This window comes from Schistocerca serialis, chromosome 3 (genome assembly GCF_023864345.2).
Source record: "Schistocerca serialis cubense isolate TAMUIC-IGC-003099 chromosome 3, iqSchSeri2.2, whole genome shotgun sequence".
Lineage (NCBI taxonomy): Eukaryota > Metazoa > Arthropoda > Insecta > Orthoptera > Acrididae > Schistocerca > Schistocerca serialis.
Genome location: NC_064640.1, coordinates 785,275,134 through 785,296,547, shown reverse-complemented (window position 1 = coordinate 785,296,547; position 21,414 = coordinate 785,275,134). Strand labels below are relative to the sequence as shown.

General features: G+C 44.2%; 1 protein-coding gene across 1 annotated transcript in view; it reads left to right on the top strand.

The window, feature by feature from the left end:
* Positions 1-21,414, top strand: part of LOC126471228 (nose resistant to fluoxetine protein 6-like) — a 292,721-nt gene that overhangs the window by 175,694 nt on the left and 95,613 nt on the right. Inside the window, exon 4 of the mRNA XM_050099351.1 lies at positions 7,128-7,336. Coding sequence (XP_049955308.1) covers positions 7,128-7,336 — 209 coding nt within the window. The remainder of the gene's footprint in view (positions 1-7,127; positions 7,337-21,414) is intronic.

Below are 21,414 nucleotides of genomic sequence, written 5' to 3'. Positions count from 1 at the left end.
GATAGGCTACAATCTGCCCTTTACCAAAGTCGGAAACATGATGGTACGCATTTCTCCTCCTTACACGAGGCATCACAACATCGTTTCACCAGGCAACGCCGGTCAACTGCTGTTTGTGTATGAGATATCGGTTGGAAACTTTCTTCATGTCAGCATGTTGTAGGTGTCGCCACCGGCGCCAACCTTGTGTGAATGCTCTGAAAAGCTAATCATTTGCATATCGCAGCATCTTATTCCTGTCGGTTACATTTCGCGTCTGTAACAGGTCATCTTCGTGGTGTAACAATTTTAATGGTCAGTAGTGAACTTTCGTTTGCGTGTCACGTGCTCGCAACGGCACCAGATGGCATTCAGTCTCGCGGTGGGCAGTGGTCATGGGTGTATACAAACAGGGTAAAGCACGTAAAGCTGGACACTTTTTATCTTGTGAACGGTTCGATATCGAAACGAGATTCTCGGCAAATTGCAGTAGGCAATATACAGGGCATGGACAAAAATATGGAAACATCAAAAACGCAACACATTACCATGCCTAACACCATATAGGAAACCTCTTTGGCACTCAAACGGCTTCCAGTTGTCTCGGAATGGCTAAACCAAGGTATGGTTTTCAAAATGTTATAACGTTATTCCTTCAAAATAATCCCAAGTTCAGGTAACGATGAGCAAAGTGGACAGCGATCACGCACCCGCCTCTCCGAAGCAGACGACAAAGGCTCAATAATATTCAGATCTGGTGACTCTGATGGCCAGGGGAGTTGCGACAATTCATCCTCGTGCTCACAAAATCAATCCTGGACGATCGAGCTATATGAACAGCGGCTTTGTCGTCTTGGAACACGGTATCACCATTGGGGAACAAACTCTGACCGTCCAAAATAGTCGCTTAATACTTGGCATTAATTCGACCTTGCAGAGTAACCATGGGGCCCATGGAACCCACGACACGCCTGCCCAAATCGTCACCGAAACCTCGCCATATTTCACGCCTTGCACGTAAACTCGGCCAGAAGTTGGAAACGTGTAAAACAAGACTCATCCGAACAAATGACTCCCTTCAATTGCCACATAGTCCAGGTTTTATGACTTCAGCATCACATTTTCCTGGTACGAGTATTTACTGATGAGTACTTTTGAAATTCCAGCTCGCCCTGCAGTTTCCTGCTTATGGAGCTCGCTCCGTATTGTTTAGGTGCTGACAGGATTCGTGGGTGCGATATTCATTTTTGCAGTCACTTTTTCAGCTGCCCGTCACGAGCACTTAACACACACTTTCGTTCGCGTTGTGACTTGGCGGATGATTTGTTACCCGCTTGCCCTTTATGCGGTATAAATCTTCCATACGGAGCCTCTTGAAACCCCAAACATTTCGGTTACCTTGTTTACGGAAGGACCCACAACACGAGCATCAACAATTTTCCCACGTCACAATTCACTTAGCTCCGACATAATGTACTCCCTACTACACAGAACGATGTACTAACACGACTGACACTTCGCAACGTATTACGGATTTTGCACAGGTGCCTCATTAATAGCATGTACATTCTACATATTTCTAACATATTCATTGTTTATTAAATGTCTTCTTGCGTAGCACTATACTCATATCAAGTATCTCATCCCTGCTGCTTGTATTTTGTTATCAATTTCCTTTTTATCTATCCAAATCTCGCTTCCATAAAACAGCAATGCAATTGCCATATTTTCAGCCGGCCGTTGTGGTCGAGCGGTTCTAGGCGCTTCAGTCCGGAACCGCGCTGCTGCTACAGTCGCAGGTTCGAATCCTGCCTCGGGCATGGACGTGTGTGATGTCCTTAGGTTGGTTAGATTTAAGTAGTTGTAAGTCTAGGGGACTGATGACCTCAGATGTTAAGCCTCATAGTGCTTAGAGCCATTTAAACCATAGTTTCATAAAATTTAATTTTTATATCTTTTCAGATTTTGTACTTAAGTGTTCTGTATATTGTTCCACGTATTGCTTGAAAACTGTGCAGCTTTTATCCACATAATTTCCATTATTATAATTTGTGTCGCAACCCAAACATCAAATATGTGACACCTCTTTAATTACTACTGTGCTGTTAGTTGCTCTTTTCGACCGTACTCGGTATTTACCTTGGAAAGCCGTAGCTCTCGCATTATGTAATGAAATTTTTGGATTGTATTCTGAACATATTTCGTTTAGCTGATGTACCGCTACCTGCAGGTCCTATTCACTTTCTTGCATTATTACTTTATCATCTGCAAGTAGTGACGCACTTAGATTAGTGCGTTTATCCAATTTAATTCCTAGACAGTTAGCTGATTTCTAATTTTTAAAGACAGTGTCATTATAAACTCGAGGCAGCCAAGAGTCGGATCATCTCTCCAGCTACATTTGTTATACATCACGGATGAAAGACCATTAACATATAGAAAAAGTGAGCGCTTTGAGATGGAACCTAGTGGGACACCACCTGTGATTAGTTACAAGTTGGATGATGCCTGACAGCTTGATACAGGACTCTTTCCTACTGACACCCTTTGTTTCCTGTCTGAACACACACTTTAAACCATTCTGCGCCATTTCCTGTTTACCATAATACAGAGTGTCTATAATTAAAGTTAAAGATTCAAAACACTGTAGGAAGAAAACCGCTACTCTGAAACACGTCAGATTTGAACAGCATATTATTGACACAGGAGCAAACGTCATGGAAAAAAAATTACCAATACATGGCGCTGTAAGCGTCTTAACATAAACAGGGTCGGCTACAAATGGTTTGAGATGCACATTACACCATCCGTACTGTTCAGTGTTAATGATTGCACAAGTTCACCAGTCGACAGTTGTGTCACTGTTAGTTAGGTAAACCCTACCCACCACGGCACATGGGATGGGAAAAACAGTTTTTAACTCTCCTGAGACCAAAAACCGCATAAATAGCAGAATGTCATCGGTTTAGAATTGTGATGAGACTGGTGCAAGAAATGTTCAGTATACTGACCGTTTTCTGCCACAAGTAGAAATCGAGAAACAGCATGTTCCATAACAGATCGGGGTGTCTCTCGGGTCACATTCAGAATGCGTTTCGCAATGCGTGCCTACGGTTCAGCTACGTTCGTTACTGGAGCACTGAACACTTCTTTCAGATGACCTCACAGTCAGAAGTCACACTGATTAGGATCAGGTAATCTGAACGGTCATGCTGTAGGGAAATGACGGCTGATAATTCTAGTATTTCCGAAATGCCTCTGCAGCAGCCGCTACATTGGCTGTGTAACGTGCAGAAGAGCGTCATCTTGCATAAAAATGATCCTAAGCACATATTCACGCTGTTGAAGGGTTGGAATGACGTTGGTGCGCAAAAGACTATCGTAGCGTTTACCAGTGACGGTACAGGTAACTCATCTCCTCGAAAAAAATACGAACCTACGATAAACGATGTCGTCAACACGCACTACAAAGTCACCTTTGCAGAGTGAAGTGGTACCGGCTGATGTGTGTGTGGATATTCCGTACCCTGTATTCTGGAATTCTGCGCGTTGATGTGTGCTTGAAGATGAAAATGGGCTTTGTTTGTCCCACAGAGTGGTCCATGGCCAATCTTGTTCCACTTCCTTGCGAGCAAGAAATTCCAGAGCGGACGTTTGTCTTGCTAGCAGGCCAGCAGGTAGAAACTCCTAAACATGGGCGATTTTGTATGAATAGGAATGCAGGATATTTCATAGGATTTTATGCAAAATTTTCACAGGCACGTCCGCCGGCCGGGGTGGTCGAGCGGGCGCTACAGTCTGGAACCGCGCGACCGATACGGTCGCAGGTTCGAATCCTGTCTCGGGAATGGATGTGTGTGATGTCCTTAGGTTAGTTAGGCTTAAGTAGTTCTAAGTTCTAGGGGACTGATGACCTCAGAAGTTAAGTCCCATAGTGCTCAGAGCCATTTGAACCATTTGACCCACAGGCACGTCCAACGTTCGGGCAATTCCCCGCGCACTACATTTTGCACAGCTCCGCTCGATCCCTACTGCACTGTGGCCACATCACCGACAGACGTCGGGTCAACTGCTTTCCTCCCTCTGTCATACTGCACTTCAAAAGAACTTGTTTTTTTCGAATTCTGTTATCTTTTCTCCACACATCGGAGCAATGCCTTTTTTCATAGCATCGCACCAATGCCATTCTTCATACCCCTGAATTTCCGGAGCTTCTGCAGGGCTACTGGAACACATTATCATTCATGGAGACATTCATGGAGGCGTCTCGGATGCAAATAGAGGAACGGTCGTGTGCCGCTCGTCTGTTGGTGTGCTTACAGCGCCATCTATTGTTCAATTTTTTTTTGTGACGTTTCCCCGTACATCAACAACATTCTGTTCAAATTTGACATCACTTGAGCAGTGGTTCTCCATCTACAGCGTTTTGAAAATGGAACTTTGTATATGGACGCTTTGTATTCTAGCTTACTGAAAAGGATATGATTGGCATTACCAACCGCCATTGACAGAATACGCCGAGATGACAAAAGTCATGAGATACATTCTAATATCTTGTTGCACCACCTTTTGCGGGGCGGAGTACAGAAACTCGACGTGGCATTGACGCACCAAGTCGTTGGAAGTCCCCTGCAGAAATACTGAGCCATTCTGCCTCTATGGCCGTCCATAATTGCTCAAGTGTTGCTGGTGCAGGATTTTGTGCACGTCCTGATCTCTCGAATACGTCCCATAAATGCTCGATGGGAACCGTGTCAGGCGATCCGGGGGCCAAACCAATCGCTCGAATTGTACAGAATGTTCTTCGAACCAATCGCGAACAACTGTGGCCTGGTGACATGGCACATCGTTGTTTGGGAACATGAAGCCTATGAATCGCTTCAAATGGTCTCCAGGGAGCCGAACGTAGTCATTTCCAGTTAGTGATCGGTTCAGATGGAACAGAAGATCCAGTCCATTCCATGTAAACACAGCCCACACCATTATGAAGACAGCACAGTGCCCTGTTGACAACTTGGGTGAATGGCTTCGTGGAACCTGCGCTACACTCTAACCGTGCCATCAGCTCTTACCAACTGAAATCGGGACTTATCTGACCAGGCCACGGTTTTCCAGTCGTCTAGGGTCCAACCAATGTCACGAGCCGAGGAGAGGCGCTACGGGCGATATCATGCTCTTAGTAAAGGCACTCGGGTTGATCGTGTGCTAACATAACCCACTAACGCCAAAGTTCGCTAAAGGATACGTTCGTCGTCCATCCCACATTGATTTCTGCGATTATTTCACGCAGTGTTGCTTGTCTGTAAGCACTGACAACTCTACGCAACGCCGCTGCTCTTGTCATTAAGTGAAGGCTTTCGGCCACTGCGTTGTCCATAGTGAGAGGTAATGCCTGAATTTGTATTCTCGGCACAGTTTTGATGCTGTGGATCTCGGTATATTGAATTCCCAAATGATTTCCGAAAGGGAATGTCCCATGCGCCTAGCTCCAACTACGATTCCGAGCTCAGCGTGTGTTACACTACTGGCCATTAAAATTGCTACACCACGAAGATGACGTGCTACAGGCGTGAAATTTAACCTACAGGAAAAAGATGCTGTGATATGCAAATGATTAGCTTTTCAGAGCATTCACACAAGGTTGGCGCCGGTGGCGACAACTACAACGTGCTGACATGAAGAAAGTTTCCAACCGATATCTCATACACAAACAGCAGTTGACCGGCGTTGCCTGGTGAAACGTTGTTGTGATGCCTCGTGTAAGGAGGAGAAATGCGTACCATCACGTTTCCGACTTTGATAAAGGGCAGATTGTAGCCTATCGCGATTGCGGTTTATGGTGTTGCGACATTGCTGCTCGCGTTGGTCGAGATCCAATGACTGTTAGCAAAATATGGAATCGGTGGGTTCAGGAGGGTAATACGGAACGCCGTGCTGGATCCCAACGGCCTCGCATCACTAGAAGTCGAGATGGCAGGCATCTTATCCGTATGGCTGTAACGGATCGTGCAGCCACGTCTCGATCCCTTAGTCAACAGATGGGGACGTTTGCAAGACAACAACCATCTGCACCAACAGTTCGACGACGTTTGCAGCAGCATGGACTATCAGCTCGGAGACCATGGCTGCGGTTACCCTTGACTCTGCATCTCAGACAGGAGCGCCTGCGATGGTGTACTCAACGACGAACCTGGGTGCACGAATAGCGAAACGTCATTTATTCGGATGAATCCAGGTTCTGTTTACAGCATCATGATGGTCGCATCCGTGTTTGGCGACATCGCGGTGAACGCACATTGGAAGCGTGTATTCGTCATCGCCATACTGGCGTATCCCCCGGCGTGATGGTATGGGGTGCCATTGTTTACACGTCTCGGTCACCGCTTGATCGCATTGCCGGCACTTTGAACAGTGGACGTTACATTTCAGATGTGTTACGACCCGTGGCTCTACCCTTCATTCGATCCCTGCGAAACCCTACATTTCAGCAGGATAATGCACGGCCGCATGTTGCAGGTCCTGTACGGGCCTTTCTGTATACAGAAAATGTTCGACTGTTGCCCTGGCCAGCACATTCCTCAGATCTCTCACCAATTGAAAACGTCTGGTCAATGGTGGCCGAGCAACTGGCTCGTCACAATACGCCAGTCACTACTCTTGATGAACTGTGGTATCGTGTTGAAGCTGCATGACCAGCTGTACCTGTACACGCCATCCAAACTGTGTTTGACTCAATGCCCAGGCGTATCATGGCCGTTATTACGGCCAGAGGTGGATGTTCTGGGTACCGATTTCTCACGATCTAAGCACCCAAATTGCGTGAAAATGTAATCACATGTCAGTTCTAGTATAATATATTTGTCCAATGAATACCCATTTATCATCTGCATTTCTTCTTGCTGTAGCAATTTTAATGGCCGGTAGTGTAATTCCCGTCGTCGGCTATAATCACGTCGGAAACCGTTTTACATGAATTACCTGAGTACAAATGACAGCTCTGCTTGTGCACTGCCCTTTTATACCTTGTGAATGCGATGCTATCGCTATCAGTATATGTGTATATCGCTTTTCCATGACTTTTGCCGCCTCAGTGTATACCATAGCCTGCAACTGCCGGTGTAATAGAAGAGGGCCGTGTGTGTTCGCAGTGTACGACGCGAGCGCGAAGCTGCCGTCGGGCGTGCTGAACGGCAACGTGAACCAGTACGGCGACTTCGACGCGTGCGTGCGGCGTGCGCGGGCCCAGTACTGCCTGGCCATGGTGCAGCTGGACGCCGGGCACGACGCATCGCCCGCTCTGCGCCGCATGCTGCGCCTCACGCGCTCGCTAGACGTCTTCCGCAGCACTTTCGACGACGTAAGTCACCTGCCTGGCTCCACCATTCCAGGACACCAAAACAAAAACTTAAGTACCAGTTCCGTTAGGACTACGTGTGTGAAATTCGAAACTGCAATGCTACATCTACATACATACTCCGCAATCCATCATACGGTGTGTGGCGGAGGGTACCTCGTACCACAACTGGCATCTTCTCTCCCTGTTCCACTCCCAAACAGAACGAGGGAAAAATGATTGCCTATATGCCTCTGTACGAGCCCTAATCTCTCTTATCTTTGTGGTCTTTCCGCGAAATGTAAGTTGGCGGCAGTAAAATTGTACTGCAGTCAGCCTCAAATGCTGGTTCTCTAAGTTTCCTCAGTAGCGATTCACGAAAAGAACGCCACCTTTCCTCCAGAGACTCCCACACGAGTTCCTGAAACATTTCCGTAACACTCGCGTGATGATCAAACCTACCAGTAACAAACCTAGCAGCCCGCCTCTGAATTGCTTCTATGTCCCACTCAATCCGACCTGATAGGGATCCCAAACGCTCCAGCAGTACTCAAGAATAGGTCGTATTAGTGTTTTGAAAGCGGTCTCCTTTACAGATGAACCACATCTTCCCAAAATTCTACCAATGAACCGAAGACGACTATCCGCTTTCCCCACAACTGCCATTACAAGTGTGGTGTCACCGCCAGACACCACACTTGCTAGGTGGTAGCCTTTAAATCGGCCGCGGTCCGTTAGTATACGTCGGACCCGCGTGTCGCCACTATTAGTGATTGCAGGCCGAGCGCCGCCACACGGCAGGTCTATTCTGGAGAGACTCCCTAGCACTCGCCCCAGTTGTACAGCCGACTTTGCTAGCGATGGTTACTGTCTACATACGCTCTCATTGGTAGAGACTATAGTTTAGCATAGCCTTCAGCTACGTCATTTGCTACGACCTAGCAAAGCGCCATATTCAGTTACTATAATCTGAACACATAATATTGTGACCCATGTACCGTCAAGAGCGACGTTCATCATTAATGGATTAAAGTTAAGTATCAAACTAATTACGTCCGCTTTCTGAATTCTAATTCCTTGTCATGTTCCAGACCTCACGTCAGTATAGTTCTTCCCTCCTCACGCCAGCCTGCGTGAGCTAAAACGCGTGTATTTCGGCCTCCAGTTGTAACACGGTGTTGGCTCGTCAGCCAACACAACAACAAGCTTGTCCCACTTCATATCGCTCTGCAGTGTTACGCCCAAATATTTAATCGACGTGACTGTGTCGAGCGCTACACTACTAATGGAGTATTCAAACATTACGGGATTCTTTTTCCTATTCATCTGCATTAATTTACATTTATCTATATTTAGAGTTAGCTGCCATTCTTTACACCAATCACAAATCCTGTCCAAGTCATCTTGTATCCTCCTACAGTCACTCAACGACGACACCTTCCCGTAAACCACAGCATCATCAGCAAACAGCCGTACATTACTATCCACCCTATCCAAAAGCTCATTTATGTAGATAGAAAATAACAGCGGACCTACCACACTTCCCTGGGGCACTCCAGATGATACCCTCACCATCTCGTGGCAGGTTGCGGCGTTACGATCCTCGAAGATTCAACAACAGCCGTGTAGAAGGTCACTGCAGCAGGCGTCCTGGCCACGAATGTAAAACCTAGTTTACATGACGACACTAGGTTGCAGGCGACTGCACTACCGGCCACCGCGCATGCGCGTCGCACGTTTGCGCAACTCGTTGGTGTATCTAAACACTTTCGGCATGTTCCAACTTTGGTGACACTAGTTGCATGACTTTTGAGGTTATGTGTGTTCGTAGAGTGTAGAAAATCTGAAATATGAAGTGGGGAACGGAAGATAATGTTAGCTTTTTGGACGTCTGTGCTTTGCATAGGTGTTTGTGGGATTTCAGTGATGCTGATTACAAAAATAAGCAACATATTGCTGCCGCTGAGACCACATAGATGGTTTGACAATATCTGAGCTGCAGGGCAAAATTTATTGAGTTAGGTGCACATATACAACTGAATTAAGAAAAATACAAGGGAGTGTAATTCTAGCTGTGGCAATGCTCTCGTCTACAAGACTAAAATCCCATCGTTCTACTTGGCCAACTCTTTGTTAATGAATATTGTTGACAGGAGAGAAAGCTATACAAATTCAAGAAGCTGTTTTCTTTATTCAAAATTCATCTATTTAAAACGTCGCTGCAGTGCTCCCCATTCACATACGTTAGAATTTTGTAATATTGCCACTGTAAAGATCTGTCTTCAAGAGAGTAGTTTGCAAGCCATTCTCTTCTTAATGCGGCCTGCTTCGATTAATTATTGTTGCTAATGTTAATAATTACTACCGTTAATGTTAATAATTATTGGTGTCAAAAAATAGCGTCATCACCAACTAAAACCGTATCTTATAGCATGACGAGTGTTCTAGATTGTAATGCACGCAATGTGATATGTAATTTCAGTTCTCGCGACAATGCTTCATGCATTACAGTACCTTTATTCCTTATCGCATAATTAACTCTATCTAGAAGAAACGCGAACAGTTCCGGTGACATTCTAAGATAATTAAAAGAACTTATTGGATCTTCCGTTATAAATTATTTCTTATTTTTTTCTTATGCAGCGATTCCACGCAACAAGTTTAAGTCCATCACAACTCGTGCGACGTGCAGCTGCCAAAACTTTCATTTCAGACACGACTCAGGGACCCACAAAACGACGAAACTGAAATTATACTGGTGTCGCCGTGTCAACAGTCGTATATGAAACCACTTGCGTGCAACTCATTCCACGCAACGAGTGGCGCAACCCAATGTCGTCGTGTAAATTAAGCGTAACAATAGGTGTCTGACTTTCGTCGAAAAATAGCTGTGGAACAGCGAGGCAACGTCAAATTTTGTGTTTGTGAGCGAGGATTCATTGAATTTGACCCGAATACCGAGAGACAGGTTCCTAGTTGCTGTTCCACGACCACGTCCCACCCCACAGAGTGAAGATCGTGCGCGAGTTTTTGGCTAGCAAAGGGATCACAGTCCCGGATCACCCACTGTATTCACCGTGATGTGGCCAAAGCCGAATACTGGTTGTTCCCCAACCTGAAGCTGGCAATGAAATGATACCGTTAAGTCGCAGTTAAGGACATCCAAAACAATTGTACTGCAGTACTAATTGCAAGTCCAAGAAAACGCTTTTAAAACGATTTCAGTTACGCACTGATTCAGGGGGAGACTGTTTTGAGTAAATACAGATTTCCTGAACATAACCCATGACTTTTAGTTTTCATAGACACAGTCCTTACGGATACTGGACACAGTGTATAAAAATATGAGGCTCATCCAGAAAGTAAGGAACGACTGCGTACCACACCCAGAACCGATTGCTCGCCACCGCTCACGGGAGTCAACCAGTTAGCTCCTTTCCGTTACAAGGCAAACTCCCCATCGCACCCCCCTCAGGTTTAGTGGTAAACTGGCCCAGCGGATAGCCCTCAAAAACTGAACACGGATCAAGCATCAAAACAGGAAGAAGGTGTACTGAAATGAGAAAAAAGAAGCAAATAGAAACATTGAACGGTCCAAGCTCAAGATGTGCAACATCGAGCAACTTGTCAGAACCACGGCATGGTGGTTGTGTGGTCAACGTGTTAGATTGTAAACCGGGAGAGGCGCGTTCAAACCTCCCTCCCGCTCCATATGATGGCTTGGTTCAAATGGCTCTGAGCACTACGGGACTTAAGCGCTGTGGTCATCAGTCCCCTAGAACTTACAACTACTTAGACCTAACTAACCTAAGGACAACACACACATCCATGCCCGAGGCAGGATTCGAACCTGCGACAGTAGCGGTCACGCGGTTCCAGACTGTAGCGCCTAGAACCGCACGCCCACTCCGGCCAGTCCCGCTCCATATATATATATATATATATATATATATATATATATATATATATATATATATATATATATATATATGAACTGTCGGTCCGGTGATTGATGTGTCTGTTCTCCTTCTGTAGTCTTTGCAGCTGTCTTACTATATATTGCTTATAGAATATGAGTCTTGTGGTAAGAATATATTGCCGTCGCAAGTAAATGTTATGAATAATGAGGGTAGGCGAGACCTCTCACAGAAATGAAAATAACAAATAAACGGGTATGAATTATGTTACAACGAAGGAATTCAAGAGTCAAAACTTCCAAAACGGAACGCAAGAGACATAACATGTAATATTTGTGTAGAACAAATAGAACATACGTACGTCTGGAGGTCCCTTCGTTACACGTCGCTGTTACAAACGGACGTTACACAACGATACAGACACAACTTTGAATACAGCGAACAGACACGTCAATGACGTGCCGAACAGTTCATAATTTTGTGGGAAAAAAAAAAAGGTCGTAAAGGAGATCTGAACCCGAATCTGCCGCTTCGCAGCCCATCACCATAATATGACCACGGTGCCATAGTCATTCACAACCGCACAATGTTGTACATGTTGAACTTGGACCGTACACTGTTTCAATTTTGCTTCTTTTTCCCACAGTTTAGTACACCTTCTTCCTGTTTTCATGCTTCATCTGTGTTCAGTTTTTGACGGGCTACCAATGGACCATCTTAGCACTAAATCTGAGGGGATGCAATGGGAAGTTTCCATTGTCAGTGTGAGCCGAGTTTTGTTGCCGAGCAGTCAATCCACTTTGTTCTGTAACCTTTCCAAATAGCGGCGCCCATTGAAAATCCCGCAAAATGCGTAGTACGTAGTGTCATTCGTTTTCTGAATGCACAAAATGTTCCACCCATCGAAAATAAGCAAATAAAGAACGTTTTTGGAGGTAGTGCAATGACCGGAGCTTCAGTAACATGAAATGTTGTCAGCAAAAGTGTTTTTGATTCACGACAATGCGCAGCATCATGCATCAGCTCGAACACAGAAAGAAGTTTAACGTCTTAAGAGAGAAATATTTGGACATCCTCCATACAGCCCTGACTTGGTATCGGTGATTTTCGCTTATTCCAGAAATTAAAGGAAATAGTTCGCAAATGATAAATACCCCTAACAAGCAAGCAAATCTTTGGCGGATAAGAGGAGTACAACACGAGGATTGAAAAACTGATTCCCTGTTACAATGAGTGCTTTGACAGTTATGATGACAACATTGAAATTTAGAGTAAAGTCCTGTAACTTTGTATATAAAGTTTTGTGTTGGTATCTTTCGTTTTTAATTAGTTATGCCAAAACGTTCTTTACATTCTGAACGACACTCATCTGTCTTTAGCCTAGTATAGGGTTATTCGTAAATACCCCCAGGATTTCACAACACAGGCCGAGCGGTTCTAGGCGCTTCAGTCCGGAACCGCGCGACTACTACGGTCGCAGGTTCGAATCCTACCTCGGGCATGGATGTGTGTGATGTCCTTAGGTTAGTTAGGTTTAAGTAGTTGTAAGTTCTAGGGGACTGATGACCTCAGATGTTAAGTCCCATAGTGCTCAGAGCCATTTGAACCATTTTTTTTTCACAACACAACAGTCCAAAAACTATAAGAAATACAGAAAATATACACATGCCAGTGGACAGTGCATATCTCCAAGTTTTTAATTCACGTGACAGGTGTTCAGTACGGGTGCCTTTTGTGATGCGGCAACCGTCAATATGCTCGTGCATTTCACTAAATTAGTGTCCTTCGTGATAGCTTCTTTACATTTGGTCGTCTGTTATTGCAACACCAATCCATTGCTATTTAAGGTCATGATACACAATAAGGGCGTGTACAATATTGTAACATTGGGGACTTTCGGAACATCTAAGAGAACGATGAAATGCTTTTCCATCTAATGTACTTGCCTTTTGTCCCCGTGATGATTGTCTGAGTGACTGAAACTGATAGAGAATAAAAGTTTATTTATGCAACTGATGGCTAAAAATGTAGTTCTTAAAATTAAACGTTTCAAGAAAATCGCCGCTTTGGGAAGGCGCAACGCAGCCCACTTTGGAAATATATTCACTGGATTGCCTATCTGCAGGTACTAACTAATTGGATGTGACAACAGGGAGAGGATCATTTATGTACATTTTCTGACACGCCTGCCCCCCCCTGCCCCCCCCCCCCCCCCACCACCACCAGTGGTGCACTCTCCAGCTTCAGCACGCGCTTACTCCGAATCGAAACTTGACGAAACACTATCTTCTGGTAAGTCTCATTTTTCTGTATGTTATGTAGTTTTCGGTCAATCGTCTTCTGAAACCCTGGAGGTGCCTACGGTTACCCTTGTACGGCGGTGCGGGTCCCCTATAATTGTAAAAGGTGGAGATGTAATTATTTTGTATGGGCTTATTCACATGAAGTTGACAACTCATACGAAATAGTCAGCTTTAACCTCTCAAACCTGTAGCTCCATCGCATCACATTCCCACTGGTGTCTGGTCAAACACATAGCACTTAAGTTGGCGAAACCGCAAAGGCTTTTATAACAAAATTTTTTCACTTTGAAATGAGCTCGATTTCGTCGAAAACCGATTTCTTCCATAACTCATTTCCTCCAAACCATAAAAAATAATTTTCCTAATAGCGAGGTCGCTTTTACGATGTATCTACCACTTATGATTACAATGATCGTAAACAGCAGTGGAAACAGCTAGTTTTTAGAACTGAAGCTGATCGAAAACAGGCCTCGAACCGCCACGTGGATAGACAGGCTCAACTTTTTTGCTCTACTCAGTATTGAAAGTGATTTTCTGATGACAACGAAGTTCTGAAACACTATAAGTCGCTTCATTAATATGAAATGTACGTGTAAAACAAATAGCCAATAAGATTAAAACTTATATTTTTAATTTGGTAATTTGGAACAGTATTGTATTTGAATTAAATATCGATAAAAGTTACTTGGTTGATAGATTTGTTACCCTGCATTTTCCTACCAAATAAACTTGCTTATAGTTATAATATTTTTTTAAAAATTGAAGTACTGATTTTTGTAAGGACACGAATCTCAAAAAATATAGTTGCTCAGAGCTATGTTAATAAATGATTACATTTTTTCATTTTGTAATCTTATCGGCTCATTAAATCGTAAAATGTACAGTCAAATTTTATAAAATTGAATAATAAACTTTGAATACTGTGTAGCAGATGAGTTTTGCTATTTGGACAGCAAAAAACTAACGGTGGGCAAATTAGAAGGAATGTAACATGCAGACTGGTTGCAGCAAGAAAGTAATTTCTGAAAAGGAGAAATTTGTTAACATCGAACACCAACAAACTTTGATTCCATAAGGAACTGTTGTGAACGACGAGTGTAGACTATAAGGAAGGCGAGGCACATAGCAATTAGTCGCAATCCCATTAGTTTTTATTACTCTCGCATATACCTCGATTCTGGCTATAAGTAGCCATTTTCAATGTATTTGAGTTACAATCCAACAAACTCGCGGTAGTACCATCTTACTGGAAAAGATGCAGAAGGAGACGTTCCTTCTGCCCATACATCAGTAAGATCGTAAGGTGACATACTCCGCGAGTTTCAGCCGGCGGACTCTCGGTTTGAGCGGTTCTAGGCGCTTCAGTCCGGAACCGCGCGACTGCTACGGTCGCAGGTTCGAATCCTGCCTCGGGCATGGATGTGTGTGATGTCTTTAGGTTAGTTAGGTTTAAGTAGTTCTAAGCCTAGGGGACTGATGACCTCAGATGTTAAGTCCCATAGTGCTTAGAGCCAGTTGAACCAGTTGATCTATTAGCAGCAGGCACATAGCATCAACTGCTTAGTGTTCGTCACGTATTTGGTGTCCGGTACAGTGCAATGGAAGTGTGCTCCGATGCGGAATTGTAAGACGCACACTTCCTGTACGGAATGGCAGAAGGTAATGGCCGTGGCGCTCAGCCTATGCATCGGGAGAGATTTGTAGAACGGCAGTGCCCCAAGAGGAGGATGTTTGAAGCCATTGGGAAGCGTGGGAGGTTTAATTCTACCACTCTCCACTGGGCGATGCCTGGAAGAACGAGGATATCTCATCTGGAGGAGGAACTTCTTCGTACAGTTGACAACCCTACTGTTAGCGTAAGACAGTTAATTTGACCAAGTAATGTTGACCACATGACTTATGGAGAGTGCTACGTGAGAAGCTGCTACATCCGTACCATGTACTTTGCGAGCAGGCACTATCAAGCAGTTGATTTTACGGCACGGGTACACTTCTGCAAATGGTTCATTCAACAATGTGTCAAACTTATCTTTAGTGCTAAAGTGCTGTTCACGGATGAGGCTTCGTTGATGAATGCGTTGAACAATTGCACAAACAGAGCTCTAACGTGAAATAAAGTCGTTTCCAGGCCCATGTCCATTTTTTCTAACATTTTTATCATCTGCCTGTGAGGAATGTTTCCTGAAAGTCTGATCATACGTTTTTGTTACACTCTTTACAGTGAATAAGAAAATTTCTTAAGGCACTCGGCGTATGTTTTCACCTATGGGTTCAAAAATGGCCCTGAGCACTATGGGACTTAACATCTGAGGTCATCAGTCCCCTAGACTTAGAACTACTTAAACCTAACTAACCTAAGGACATCACACACATTCATCCCCAAGGCAGGATTTGAACCTGCGACCGTATCAGCAGCGCGGTTCCGGACTGAAGCACCTAGAACCGCTCGGCCACATCACCTCTGGGCATGACATTATAAGCCACTCCCTGTCGTGTGTTTCTTAGACTATCAGAAGATTCTGTTACTCAGGTACGCCTTTTATTGGAAAATAATTTTCGAATTCGCGCAAGAATTCTTCCGTGTTTTCGCTGCGATTGCAGCTGAAAATCTATGCTAGACGCTAGGACGATCACGCATCCCTAGATACACTACTTATAAATTCGAGGACGCTGTTCTCTAAAGTTCAGCTTCACCTCGTAATTACATCGCTGCATTCCCTTTTGTGTTACTTAAATCACTCAGTTCTCTCTGGGGAACGGTCGAAATTTTTTCTTGTTTTCTTGACAAGTCGTATACTTCCAGATTAGTATTTGGGATTATAACTTCAATAACACCGACGTGTTCCTGTTCTAGTGTGTGTGTGCCCATCCTATCGTTTCTGTGCTCGTCTAAGTTTGCTATCATCTCAAAAAATGGTTCAAATAGCTCTAAGCACTATGGGACTTATCCTCTGAGGTCATCAGTCCCCTAGACTTAGAACTACTTAAACCTAACTAACCTAAGGACATCACACACATCCATGCCTGAGGCAGGATTTGAACCTGCGACCGTAGCAGCAGCGCGGTTCCGGACTGAAGCGCTTACAAGGGAACCTCCCCATCGCACCCCCCTCAGATTTAGTTATAAGTTGGCACAGGGATAGGCCTTGAAAAACTGAAGACGGATCAATCGAGAAAACAGGAAGAAGTTGTGTGGAACTATGAAAAAAATAAGCAGACGTTAAAGTAACCTCTGGCGTGCCACAGGGGAGTGTTATGGGACCATTGCTTTTCACAATATATATAAATGACTTAGTAGATAGTGTCGGAAGTTCCATGCGGCTTTTCGCGGATGATGCTGTAGTATACAGAGAAGTTGCAGCATTAGAAAATTGTAGCGAAATGCAGGAAGATCTGCAGCGGATAGGCACTTGGTGCAGGGAGTGGCAACTGACCCTTAACATAGACAAATGTAATGTATTGCGAATACATAGAAAGAAGGATCCTTTATTGTATGATTATATGATAGCGGAACAAACACTGGCAGCAGTTACTTCTGTAAAATATCTGGGAGTATGCGTGCGGAACGATTTGAAGTGGAATGATCATATAAAATTAATTGTTGGTAAGGCGGGTACCAGGTTGAGATTTATTGGGAGAGTGCTTAGAAAATGTAGTCCATCAACAAAGGAGGTGGCTTACAAAACACTCGTTCGACCTATACTTGAGTATTGCTCATCAGTGTGGGATCCGTACCAGATCGGTCTGACGGAGGAGATAGAGAAGATCCAAAGAAGAGCGGCGCGTTTCGTCACAGGGTTATTTGGTAACCGTGATAGCGTTACGGAGATGTTTAATAAACTCAAGTGGCAGACTCTGCAAGAGAGGCGCTCTGCATCGCGGTGTAGCTTGCTCGCCAGGTTTCGAGAGGGTGCGTTTCTGGATGAGGTACCGAATATATTGCTTCCCCCTACTTATACCTCCCGAGGAGATCACAAATGTAAAATTAGAGAGATTAGAGCGCGCACGGAGGCTTTCAGACAGTCGTTCTTCCCGCGAACCATACGCGACTGGAACAGGAAAGAGAGGTAATGACAGTGGCACGTAAAGTGCCCTCCGCCACACACCGTTGGGTGGCTTGCGGAGTATCGATGTAGATGTAGATGTAGAAACTGAGTAGTCCATGCGCAAGGTAGGCAACATCAAGGATAGTGTTAGCTTACGAGCGCCGTGGTCCCGTGGTTAGCGTGAGCAGCTATAAAACGACAGGTCCTTGTTTCAAATCGTGTATCGGGTGAAAATTTTAATTTTTTATTTTCAGATAATTATCAAAGTTCAGACACTCACACATAATCAACTTCGCTCTGCAAAATTCCAGGACATGTTCAGATTTGCTTGGACATATACAGAATTTGACGGTCTACGCACGGAAACATTTGAAAACGTAAAAAAACATATGTTTTGACAGAGCACAGGGAAAACTGTGCGACTCTGAGACTGTTGCATTCATTTGATGCAGTTTATGTGACAAACTCTTATGTTTTCATCACTTTTTTTGGAGTGATTATCACATCCACAAGAAAACCTAAATCGGGCAAGGTAGAAGAATCTTTTTACCCATTCGCCAAGTGTGCAAGTTAGGTGGGTCGACAACATATTCCTGTCATGTGACGCACATGCCGTCACCAGTGTCGTAAAGAATATATCAGACGTGTTTTCCTGTGGACGAATCGGTTGACCTATGACCTTGCGATCAAATGTTTTCGGTTCCTATTGGAGAGGCACGTCCTTTCGTCTACTAATCGCACGGTTTTGCGGTGCGGTCGCAAAACACAGACACTAAACTTATTACAGTGAACAGAGACGTCAATGAATGAACGGACAGATCGTAACTTTGCGAAAATAAAGAAAGTAAAATTTTCGCTCGAGGGAGGAGTCGAACCACGGACCTTTTCGTTTTGCAGTTGCTCACTCTAACCACGAGACCACGGCGCTCATCAGCTATCATTGTCCTCTATGTTGCCTATCTTGCACATGGACTACTCAGTTTATATATTTTGCTTATTTTTTCATAGATCCACACAACTTCTTCCTGTTTTCTCGATTGATCTGTGTTCAGTTTTTCAAGACCTATCCACTGTGTCAGTTTATAACTAAATCTGAGGGGGATGCGATGGGGAGGTTCCCTTGTTAGAAGCACTCGGTCACAACAGCCGGCTGCTATCACGTCATACCTCAGATTCTATAGTTATACCAGTCTATTTCCTCGTGGATCCTCGTGGATTCCATCATGCAGATTTCTTAGACGCTTTTTCGCTTTTGAAATCTGTGACCACTTCCTAATTGTGATAATCTTTCCGTAAGTTTTGCATGTATCTAAGCATTTCGATAGTACTGTAATCCCTGCGTTGTCGATTGAAACGATTGTGACCAATTTCTCTATTCCTCTTTTCCACACGAAGTACCTGACCTTTCACACACACGTCTATTCATTTCATCGTTCTGACCCGTTACTTGTGACGTATTGCATTGAGAAGCCGCTTACAAAATTCTGTCAATAATTGTGTTTTGTTTTCTGACTACAATTGAACAAACAACTACTTCTGTCGAACACGTCCTAAACGCACTCTTCATCCAGGGTATGGAACCTGGCGTGGATGCAGTGACTAAATGGAACAGTGCGAAGTGATAAAGTGATAAACACTGGGCTTGCCGTCCGAAGAAACGGGATTCAAATTGCTGCCTGGCCATCTGGATTCAGGTTTCCTGTGGTTTCGTACAGCATTTCAAGCGAATTCCAAGATGATTGCTCCAAAAAACCTAAACTTTGTCCAGCAGAACCACTGCTCGCTCTCGAGTAACCTCGAAGTGGACGAGACAAACTTTAATTTTCTTCCCTTTGATCCAGTCGAAGAGCAGTAGTAATCTCGCATTTATCAGTAAAACACTGCAGTAGTTGGATGCCTGTTTCCACGTCGTAGCTGTCAGATATTTCTACCGAGCCGGCAGGGACGTACGGTATAGGTTTACGACACGCGTAAGTGACGCATGAGAACACAGCACTTTCCTGTGTGAAGTGTGTCCGGTTGTTAACGGCGAGCTGTTTTTCAACCGAGGCATGTGTTAGGGCGATGCTGTGCCGCGTTTGCTTTTGGGGGAAGCTGATGGTGTACTCGCGTTATCGGCATAAATGAAGAAACGAACACTAAGCAAGTATAGCCTTTTTCTTCTATTAAATAGATACGAAATACAAAAGAATGAGGAGGTAATACGCGGAAGGTGATACAACCTCGGACTGGGGAAGGAAAACGACGTGCTCTTTCAAAGAAACCAATTTAGGGAAAGCACTGAACTGTTAAATCTTTACAAATCTTGATGACCGGATGGGGAACTGAACTGCCGGCCTCCCGAAATACGAGGCGAGTTCCTTATCAATGCACTACCTCGCTTGGCGCAAAGATGAGTTTTGCAAAAAGACTCCTCATTTAGTTCCACATACAACCAATAACCTCCACTCTCATCACGTGGTCCATATTCGTAGGAAATGCAATAGCCAACAATAATTACAAGGTTTATAATTTGAAACAGCAAGTAGCCACAAATATGGTTTTAAAAAGGTTTACCGAAATAAAATTTAAATCATACCATGCTTTTGGGTGCTATAGTTTTAAAAAGGTTTACCGAAATTACATTTAAATCAAACGATACTTGTGGCTGTTTGCTGTTTCAAATTATAAACTTTATAATTATACTACAGCCACGGTTTCCATATTGTCTATTTTTGACAATATACCACTAAAAAGTCAGATGATTAACTCCAAATTTAGACATACCTCATCGAGATTGTATTTAGCATTTCATTTACGTTTGCAATTTATAGGAACGTCGCTAACAGCTGATCTAGAAATATTTGTGTCTCATACTGGAGAGAACTACACACATGTTTCATCCGAACTGAACTTTCTCTACTGACTCATTGTGACGGAAATTACGTGAGTGTTGATCGTGAGTAGTGCTTACACTTATACACTCTCAAACACATAGCCTTACTTCAGGAGCAGCGCGTTTAGTGGTGTTTCAGAATACCTTAGGCTACATGTGTCCTTCTCCGCTGCTGTTTATCGTTGGTGACTACACGGCTAGCGTAGATGTCCGGTTCGATTTCCAGTACTGACAGGGACTTTTCCTTTGTGTGTTAGTGTGCGGGGGTGGGGGGGGGGGAGGCGTGAGGGGGGGGGGGGGCTCTCTCAGCCTAGTGATGCCAACTGAAGAGCTACTTGAATGAGAAGTAGCGGCTCCAAGGTCTGAAAAATCGGAAAGACAGCTGGAAGAGCGTTATGCTGACCACATACCCCTCCATACCGCATCCACATGACGCCGAATGGTTGAGGATGACACGGCAGCCGATCGACATCCCTTAGGGCATTAGAGACTAGACGAGGGGCTCGTTTTTTATGCCGCAAGTGTTCTATAATTTAAGCTGTTAACAAATATAATTACATCATTACATTAATTTGAAAGAGGTCGTTGTTTAGAAGATAAACTATAAAACAGTGAACTTACAAGGTGTCATATGTACTGTATAAAAATCGGTGCTCTCGGATGTCACCGTATAAAATGTAATTACTTCGGCTGTTACTTAGCGTGATTTGCTGAAACCGTAAAAACAGCGAAATTGGTAAAAGCAGGAATCTAGAGGATAATTTTGAGTTGACTACGATTTGGTAACTGTTAATGTTTTGCTACACTAACGGTCACACAGAAGAAACTGGAGGAAGGTGCAAGAGACACTGAGCTGGGAAGACACAGACACCTGTACGAATAAACTTTTTTCTGAAACTCTGAACGTAACGTCTTCTCCTTTAAGCCGTGTCTATCACTTTTAATTCATTTACCTGGTCTT